The sequence below is a fragment of the Bos indicus genome, chromosome 12 (genome assembly GCF_029378745.1).
Source record: "Bos indicus isolate NIAB-ARS_2022 breed Sahiwal x Tharparkar chromosome 12, NIAB-ARS_B.indTharparkar_mat_pri_1.0, whole genome shotgun sequence".
NCBI lineage: Eukaryota > Metazoa > Chordata > Mammalia > Artiodactyla > Bovidae > Bos > Bos indicus.
In genome coordinates this window covers 13152855-13162730 of record NC_091771.1, presented here as the reverse complement: position 1 = coordinate 13162730, position 9876 = coordinate 13152855, and the positions used below count along the sequence as shown (strand labels likewise).

Here is a 9876-nt window from a genome sequence, read left to right as displayed (position 1 = left end):
ACCTTGCTCTAGACATTCTCCTTGAAAGCTTTTGCCCATGAATGTTTCAAATAAAATATCAACAAAGATTCCTCCAGCCCCACTTTAAGTTAGAGAAGTACACACTGCTAAACTCTACAACTGAACTTTTCCTGTGAGTGGTTGGATGGACACCACAAGCTTCCAAGCCAAAATGAAGGACATTAACTACTCCCTGCTCTGCCAAGTGACGCTAGATCCATCCATAAGCCTGCTTCCCAAACTATAGCCCAAGGTCACAACCATCAAAAAATGAGCCAAGAGCTTCTCCAGGCCCTTCCTTCTACCATGATTCCCATATACCTACAATTAGTGCAATGAACCCTTGGACAGCAAGGTCAATCCAGTCCATCCTAAAGGAAATCAACTCTGAATATTCACTGGAAGGACTGATGCTGAAGCTGAAGCTCCAATACTTTGGCCACCTGATGCAAAGAAAAAAGAAAAGACCCTGATGTTGGGAAAGACTGAGGGCAGGAGGAGAAGGGGGCGACAGAGGATGAGATGGTTGGATGGCATCGCTGCTCAATGGACATGAGTTTGAACAAACTCAGGGAGATAGTCAAGGACAGGGAAGCCTGGTGTGCTGCAGTTCATGAGGTTGCAGAGTAGGACATGACTGAGCGACTAAACAACACACGTGCTTCAGAGTCAAGCCAAAGCGGATTTGGATCCCAGTCTTACCATTTACTAGCTATGGATTCTTGGCAAAGCTCTTAAACGCCTCTGAGCCTTTGTTTCTTCATCTCTAAAATGGGGATAATAAAAGTACCTATCTCTTAACAGGTGCTGTGAAAACAGAGAGACAGTGTGGGCAGGCTGCTTGGCACAACAGTTTCCGACTGTTGATTTAATTTTCCACGGGCATTCCCCACGCTCTAAATTGAGGTGAAGATTTGAAATTTATGGTCAACATCTAGCCTGAGTGATCCTATTCTGCCCATGTGAAATTAAACTTCCTCTTGATGTTGGATATTGCATATCTATATCTATATAATAGTCTGTTCAGACTTAAAATGTTGACCAGTGCTGCCAGGCACTGCTGAATAGAGCAGAGCAGGGCAGGGCTATTATGACAGGAAGAGAAATGAACAGTACTTAATGAACTTCCATTTCAATTGAGCAGGGTTTTTAATAAAAAAAAAAAAAGGGAAAGCTTTTTATAAATTCTTTGCTCAGCAACAATAAAAAAAAGGAAAAGAGCACTCAGCTGGGAACAATAGCTACTCAGCTCATAAAAATCATTAGAAGGAACATTTTCTTTGTCTACCAAGTCCAGCAATTTCACTGGTGGGCAGTGATCCAGATCACTAAGATTCCACCTAAAAAATGAGCCCAGAGAATCTTCTCAAGTTTTCCAGCTAGTATATTAACTAATCTCCTAATGTGTCTAACTCCACCGTAAGTATAATTCTGTCTCATACTTCATGGTCTATTTTTGACAAGCAGATGATACTGACCTGGTGCTAACAGGACATGCCCTTTGGGCTGCCTTTCCATCAAGAGGGAGGCTTGGTGCTGGCACGTCTCCTGTACTCTGCTGCTAGCAAACCCTCCTGGCAGCCAGAGGCCTTTGTTCAGGAGGTGCTGGGCGAGGTGCAGAAGGCTTGTGGATGGCGTGGTTCCCACTGTGTGAAATGAGCTGGCCTCCTTGGGTACTTCACTTCTCACTGCAGCCTCTGGAGTTCATCCTAAGGGGGTGGAGTCATAGAAACTGTATTTTTGACATTAACAGCCTGGCTGATTCATCTTCCCCCACAATGTCATGAAGCTACCTTAAGCTAATCGCCAACTAATCGCTAAATGTGTTGCAGATTCAAGGTCCCCCATGACAACCAGAGGATTTCTATACTTGGGATAAAGTATGTTATTTCTTATGACCCTGCTGGGTAATCACAAACATACCCAATCATACAAGTCTTAGAATTTCTTAATTCAAAAGCATCGGGGGGTGGGGAGTGGGGCGGATTTCTCTAAGAACCTGTTCTTCCTTCTGTTTGAGAATCCAACACATTTTAAAAATGAGCCAATTTTGTATTTTCATTGCCTGATAAAGTAAATATTCTATTTGCTGAATAACCAAAATGCACTTCAAACCAAAAGGAAATGATTGGAAAATTAAATAAAACAATGTCTCCCACAATGAACACACTTTTGTCTTTATTAAACTTCTACTTTTGACTTCAAGCTAGAGACTGGCACCATCAACCATACTATACATGGCATTCTGTGCCCCCTTTAGATAACTGTCCACTTGACTTACACTTTCTCTGGAATATGGAAAGTAACTGCTTTGTTTTCAAAAGGTCTTTCCTGCTCCCTCAGACTGCTTCTAAGATGTAAGAATAAACAAAAACTGCATCAACAAAGAACTTAATTAAGAAGAATCTGCAATAACAGCAAATATATAAAGGCAATACTTACTGAAGATTGGTAACCATTCAAGTAAGCTTTCTACAGATAATAAGGAGTTGACGATGGGCAGCCGCTTAGCCAATTTCATAAGTATTCTGGCATTTATAAGTATTCTGAGACTGACTACTGAATTAATATCTACCTAAAATAATAGTTGTATCACCTGAAACTACACCAGTTGGTTGAACTTAAATTCGATATTCCTGGAGAATTTTTTAAAGGCAAAGCCTTAGCTGATTTGATTGGGCCGGGGGGAGGGGGGGGCGGTGAAAATCCAGACCTACTACATATTAAAAGTGATAACCGCTTGATGGTCACTAATTTTTTCACCATTCTCTGTATGTCTTCTCCTTTTGAATCTTGGGGGGCTCCATGAGTTTTCCATCAAAACTGCCAGTTTTAAGACTCAGGCTGAGTTTGAAGCTTCCTCTTCCTGTCTCTTAGACCCCAGCTGCTGTGATGCGATTAACACCTCTGTACAGGGGTGTGGAGGCTCCAGGCCAACACCCCCAGTTAACCTCCAAGCCAAAAGTTCCAGTGGATGCTTCATGAGTGGAGATGAACTGTCTCCACCATGCACTACTTAGATGGAAAATTCAAGAGTACAATCAGTGATTACTGGAACATATACCAAACCTTATTTCAAGGTATTCTCACAGAGGGGATACTGAAAGAAGCAATAATTGCACTTTTTGAGCATTTGCTATACGACTAAATGCTTTATTTATACAACCTCATTCCATATAACAACCTTTTTCAGTTCAGTTCAGTCGCTCAGTCGTGTCCGACTCTTTGCAACCCCATGAATCGCAGCATGCCAGGTCTCCCTGTCCAGCACCAACTCCCGGAGCTTACCCAAACTCACATCCATCGAGTTGGTGATGCCATCCAGCCATCTCATCCTCTGTCGTCCCCTTCTCCTCCTGCCCCCAACCCCTCCCAGCATCAGGGTCTTTTCCAATGAGTCAGCTCTTCGCATGAGGTGGCCAAAGTATTGGAGTTTCAGCTTCAGCATCAGTCCCTCCAATGAACACCCAGGACTGATCTCCTTTAGGATGGACTGGTTGGATCTCCTTGCAGTCCAAGGGACTCTCAAGAGTCTTCTCCAACACCACAGTTCAAAAGCATCAATTCTTCGGCGCTCAGCCTTCTTCACAGTCCAACTCTCACATCCATACATGACCACTGGAAAAACCATAGCCTTGACTAGATGGACCTTTTTAGATAGGGTTATTATTTTCTCTATTTTATAGATGAGGCAATTAAAGCCTTGCAGATTAATTGCCCCAGATTATGTGATAGGAGGATAGTACTTAAAACCAGGTGTCTGATTTTTGGGCACACACTCAACAGATAAATGAGAATAGAATGAAGGAAATTTCAAGCTAGTGCTGGGGACTTAAATTTTCATGAACACAGTGTGGACTAGAAAATGATGTCAACTAACAGGTATGTTCTGAGGGTACCCCAATATTGCATAACATAACTTTCAAAACTAGTGGTTACATTTTTTGAAGCATAGTATTCAAAAAACATTTTTTTTAGTACTTACAACTTTATGATGTCTACAAAGTCCCAAGTGCTCCACTCTTAAGGAGGTTACAAAGACAAATGACAAGATTCTTGCTCTAACGGTTCTTGTACTTTTATAGAAGAAATAAGTCATGTCACACAAAGAGTTGTTTCACAAGTTACCAAATGTGAAGAATAAAGTGCTATGGGAATGTATTCGTTCATTTAACAAATATTTATTGAGTGTCAATGTAGCAGTGACCAAGACAGATACAATCCTTGTTCGCTGAGAGCTGACAATTCATGGGATTACTTTTGCTGGAAGCACCAGAAAAGGAGAGACAGACTTTTCAGCTTGGCCTTCAACTATCCCCAGGCTTTGAACACGTGGAGATCTGGGTATCAGGAGGGCACTCAAGGTACCGGGGCAGCAGTGGGCCAGAAAACATACTAAAGCACAAAAAACTGTGACACACAGGGGATTTTAAAGCGAGAGCCGTATTTCAGTGACCCTAAGAATCAATTTCAAGTCAGGCCATCCATTATTTCATGTACCAAAGGAAAACACGGTTAACATTTAGAGCAGTGGCTCTCTACCTGGGGCAATTTTGCCCTCCAAGGAACGTTTGGCAACATCTAGATACATTTTCAGTTGTCACAACAGAGGGGGCGCTCCTGGCCTTTCGTAGGTGCAGGCAGGGATGTTGCTAATCATCCTACCATAAACAGGAGAGCCCCCCACAAGCAGGAATCAGCAGCTCAATGAGTCAGTATCACCAATGCTGAGAACTCCCAACTACAGGATGTCGTAAAATGAAAGATGCCTCTAGACTATTACAAGAGCGTTTAAGACAGATGAAACGTGGTAGTTCTGTTTACCTGGGATGAGCCCAGCGTCGTAAAGCAGTACAAGAAATATGCTGGTATTCTGACTCTCTCTTTTCTCCCTTTTAGAAAAGTGATGATAACCAGGGGCTGTGTTGAGGGGGAAAAAAAAAATAATTGAATGCACTGCACATTACAGGGCCAGCCCTTCCAGACTGTGTGTTCATCCGTTACTTTGGAGAAACCCTGCACTCCAATGAACTAATATACCCTATTTCTGCTAATTCTGACTCACCCATCATATGGTATATCTCATTGTTTTTAAAGCCCAGCTCTACGCTACTGATTCTATGACACGCCCCCCTGACGCCCAGTGTAAAATAGTCTTTTATTTTGAACTTCTTTGCCTATCATCTGTGCCTCTCTAATAGTACTCCTGTGGTTTATCTTTCCTCTAAATTCAAGTTCCTTTGGGTCACGATCCGTGCCTGGTTCACACCTGGAACTCCTGAGGACCCCTACAGTGCCTCACCTGCTACAGGTGGTAAATAAATATTTGTAGAATGCATAATTGAATAAGTACACAGCACCAAAAGACTATATAATTAAGTACGAATCCCTCAGACTTCTCCCAGCAATTTCCAGGCTTTCCTCACAGGGCTCATTCTGTAAACCTTTAATCATTTTAGCAGCTCTCCAAGTTCTCATGCTACAGCCTTGGGATCTCTGGGAGAGCAGCGTTCTTTCCTAACCACTGCTTTACAAAACACCCTTTAGTAAATTCCATCAAGCTTCAGTTCACTTTCCTGGGGTGGCAGTCAGGGTTTCGTCTCATAACATTTAAAGCACTTCACATAGGCAGAGTGCTAAATTCCTGTGAAGAAACAAGGGACAATGCGAGCATAAATATAAGCAGCAAAAAATTCTACACTCTTGCTCCCAAATTCCAATTATATTACTGATAATGATACTGCTGCAGGGGCTGGGGTCGGGGGAACTTAGTAGTAGAAGTCTTCAAATGTATGACTATCAGAGAGAGGAAGAAAATGAGGGGGAAAGATCAGTGCTAGAGTTTCCATGTGCTCCTTTGAAAGCTAATACAAAGCTAGACTGTTCATCTTTTATTATCACATAGCTCAGACACGGAAGAAATGGCTGTGGTCGGTGCACACATGAAATTGTGAATGCCACGGTTTAGACTAATGTGCAGGACAGCTTTTATAAGGTCCCCCTTCTTCTCCTTCAGAGTGGTCCTTGAGCATCCATCAGTGTTTGGTGGTTGCTTCTAGCAGGTCTTTTGCTTCATTAATTTTGGTTGCTAAGTAAGGAGACCCACCTGAGAGGACAAAGAAAAGAAAATGGATTAAAGGACACTTCACTACTGACATTGTTTAAAGTCTCAAATAAAGAAAAACACTCAGTTAGATGTCTCTGATATTTTCCCACACATTCATGCCCTGACAAATTATTTTATAAGCTCTCTAGAAATCACAACAGTATAAGTTAAACTCGTTCAATGAAGCACTACAGATACCTAACAGTCAAGGATAATCTCTGAGAAAAATAAACTTATGATCAGGAGTAATTTAAAACACACTCAAACATTTCACTGGTCAGACATTACCTTTCAAATGCCAAATATCTGACCAGAGAATTTTCTGAAGTGGATGGTTAGGTAAATAAAATAACAGTCCTTCTCCAAGATGTAATTTTTTCTGTTTGTTTTTAAGGAAAGAACATTCTTCTATGAAGGAAGTTATCTTTCTGAAGGAGGTGAAGCAATCCAAGGGTGCCTTCAAAGTTTTATCAAACCATACATTTTCATAAAAATAAGTTAAAAAGGCAACTATATACTACCCAGCTCTAAAAGTATTTCACTAATATTGGTGAATATTAGTAAATAATATGATAATAAATCAGTGATAATAAAAATAACGTTAAAGGGTATGCCCCCTGCTCTCTGACACAGTGCCATCAGAATACTTATGGAGCACAGACAGCGCAACTGCGCCTTAAATAAAATGAAGTCAGTTTTCATAATTCTTCACAATGAATTATTTCTAACGTAAAGAGCAAGAGGAAAACTGAGGTGAATTTCAAATTCAGAATCGTTATAAATGACAAACAGGAGCTCCCTTACATATAAAAATACTGGCCCCAAACTGTCACACTAAAAATATTTAAGCATCATACACCTTCTAACTTCTAGTCCTGAACACTTTCATGCTTAACACTCAAGCTAACAGTCCAGCTCACCAGTCTCTGTGTTTGTTTTTTATTTTTTATTCTCCCCCTTGAGTACAAATGATCCACAGCTGTTGAAAACATCTTAAGACCTGAGTGGCTCACAACAAACCACACACACACAAAACATCTAGACAGCAGTGGCGTATGCACTGTCCTGACTTTATCTGGGCCTTTTACTGATATCACACCACCCATTTGAGAAGGAAAAAGGAAGCAGGAAATGAATCAGCAATGGAAGGGTGGCACTCAAGGAGCTATAGTTAGCTTTCCACCCTTGAGGAGATCACTGACATTTTCACATCAAGATCTGAATTGCTATAAGCACTTACGGAATGAATATATCAGAGTGTCCTTGAATACACAGTAAGAATCAGAAATGAAACCAATGCAAGTTTCCATATGCGCTTGGTTATGAAATAAACTGATATCAGGATTATCTTTGAAAATGATCTCAGAATTAGGTAATGTCACTCTTGGTGATAAGCTGTTTCCATTTTTGGAGTTACCAAGGTAATGCCAGGCATCTTGTATACCCTCCACAAATATTAAAATATTAATTGAACTCAAACATAACCTTTAATTGATTGAAATGCATTCTGGATATTTCAATCATTGGCCATAATATGCTCAGTTAGCAGAAAGAAAAAAAAGAAAAGCACAGAAGATCGAAAGTCTCATTAAACATTATATTTATTGATGGCAATGCTAGAGGAAACGACTGACAGTTTACTCAGAACAACACTGAATTCCCCTCACCCTCTTAGTGAGAGGGACACTGGACTTTTCACTTACGTGCATGGCTGAAACTCTGGGTTCAGTTCTCATTCTACCCTTATTCTATCTTCCTAAAACTGGGCAAAGTTCCTAAGCCAAAAATTACAATTGCTATACTCCCTTTGGGGGCTTCCCTGGTGGCTCAGTAGAGTCCACCTGCAATGCAGGGGACCTGGGTTCGATCCCTGGGTCGGGAAGATCCCCTGGAGAGGGGAATGACAACCCACTCCAGTATTCTTGCCTGGAGAACTCCATGGACAGAGGAGCCACAGTCCACGGGGTCGCAAAGAGTCGGACATGACTGAGCAACCAACACAGGCGCACGCACACACACGTACATATTCCCACTGAACAGTGCTTGGTTCAAATCAGCGTCTGTCAGTGGGAGGCACTCCTGTGAAATCTGGAAAGCGGAAAAGAGAAAGGCTTTCTTGCTGGGCCTCTTTTTACTGCCGCTAGCAAGCGGGATCGTGGTGCTGTGAGGGCAGTAACTACGCTTCTTGTACAGCCCTAGCGGTGGTCCCTGGGGTAGTCAGTGAGGAGCTCCTCTGACAGAGCAGCTCTGTAATTACCAGCGGAGCCACTTTTGCAAGCCAAGCCTAAAATTTACTCCTTCAGACCTCCCAACAATTTATAACCATTCATTTCCTGCACTAAATGCTCTTCTGCTTAAAACACCTTGTTTCTGGCACTAAATCTCAACTGACAGAAAATATATAGGATACATATCCTTTATTTAATGGAAAAATACACTTTTGAATCTTTCAGTCCTGTTCAGATTTCTTGGATTCCATTTAATCAGAAAACTCACCCCCAAACTCGATCTCGGAACCTTTGTACCTTCACTGTATGACTACTGGAGCTCTTCAGCTTGGGGCTTTCGTGGACTATTAGGTTTTAGACCACCCCTCCCACTGATACCAACTAGAACACTTCAATACAATTCAAACACAGCAGTATGAAGGCACTGGAGGTCTACCAAGTCAGCCAGGACTTGAGTGTCAAGATCCTGGAGATAAGGAAATGTGCTGTGATCAGTCCAACATTCTGCGCTGCTTCTTGTCTTCAAAGAAATCAGACACAAAATAGGTACATACGATACAATTCCACTTGCATGAAACACATCTACAGTGGGAGAAAGTAGAATGGTGACTGCTCAAGATGGAGCAGAGATAGCAATGAGAAAGAACACCAAGGAACCTTTTCAGCTTTGAAATGTTCTACGTCTTCATTATGCTAGTGTTACATGGGGGTATGTATTTGTCAAATCTCATCAAACCATGCATTTGAATATACATTTTATTGTATGCAAATTATAGATCAATATGGTTGATGAATAAACTAACCAGCAAACTATATGTTGGTTACAAGATACCATCTTTTTTTTTTTTGAGACAATCTTTCTAAAGCAATATAAAAAGGCATACACCAATGAAAGTAAAGTTGGCACTGGTATGCTAATTATCAGATGAAGTACACTTTAAGGCAAAATCCAACACTAGCAATAAAAGGGAGAAATTTCGAAGTGTTAAAAGGGCCAATCTTAAATTTGAATATATCTGATAACATATGATATGCAGATGACACCATCCTTATGGCAGAAAGTGAAGAACTAAAGAGCCTCTTGATGAAAGTGAAAGAGGAGAGTGAAAAAGTTGGCTTAAAGCTCAACATTCAGAAAACTAAGATCATGGTATCTGGTCCCATCACTTCGTGGCAAATAGATGGGGAAACAGTGGAAATAGCAGCTGACTTTATTTTCGGGGGCTCCAAAATCACTGCAGATGGTGACTGCAGCCATGAAATTAAAAGACGCTTACTCCTTGGAAAGAAAGTTATGACCAACCTAGACAGCATATTAAAAAGCAGAGGTATTACTTTGTCAACAAAGGTCCATCTAGTCAAGGCTATGGTTTATCCAGTAGTCATGTATGCATGTGAGAGTTGGACTATAAAGAAAGCTGAGCGCCGAAGAACTGATGATTTTGAACTGTGGTGTTGGAGAAGACTCTTGAGAGTCCCTTGGACTACAAGGACATCCAACCAGTCCATCCTAAAGGAAATCAGTCCTGGGCGTTCACTGAT

At 41.3% G+C, this 9876-nt stretch overlaps 1 protein-coding gene across 2 annotated transcripts in view; it reads right to left on the bottom strand.

Moving 5' to 3' along the window:
* Positions 1-4165: 4165 nt before the first annotated feature.
* DNAJC15 (DnaJ heat shock protein family (Hsp40) member C15) overlaps positions 4166-9876 on the bottom strand; it is an 84188-nt gene continuing 78477 nt past the window's right edge. For both annotated transcript variants that reach the window (XM_070800028.1, XM_019971720.2), the window contains one exon: positions 4166-6106. In XM_070800028.1, coding sequence (XP_070656129.1) covers positions 6076-6106 — 31 coding nt within the window. In that variant the 3' untranslated portion in view covers positions 4166-6075. The remainder of the gene's footprint in view (positions 6107-9876) is intronic.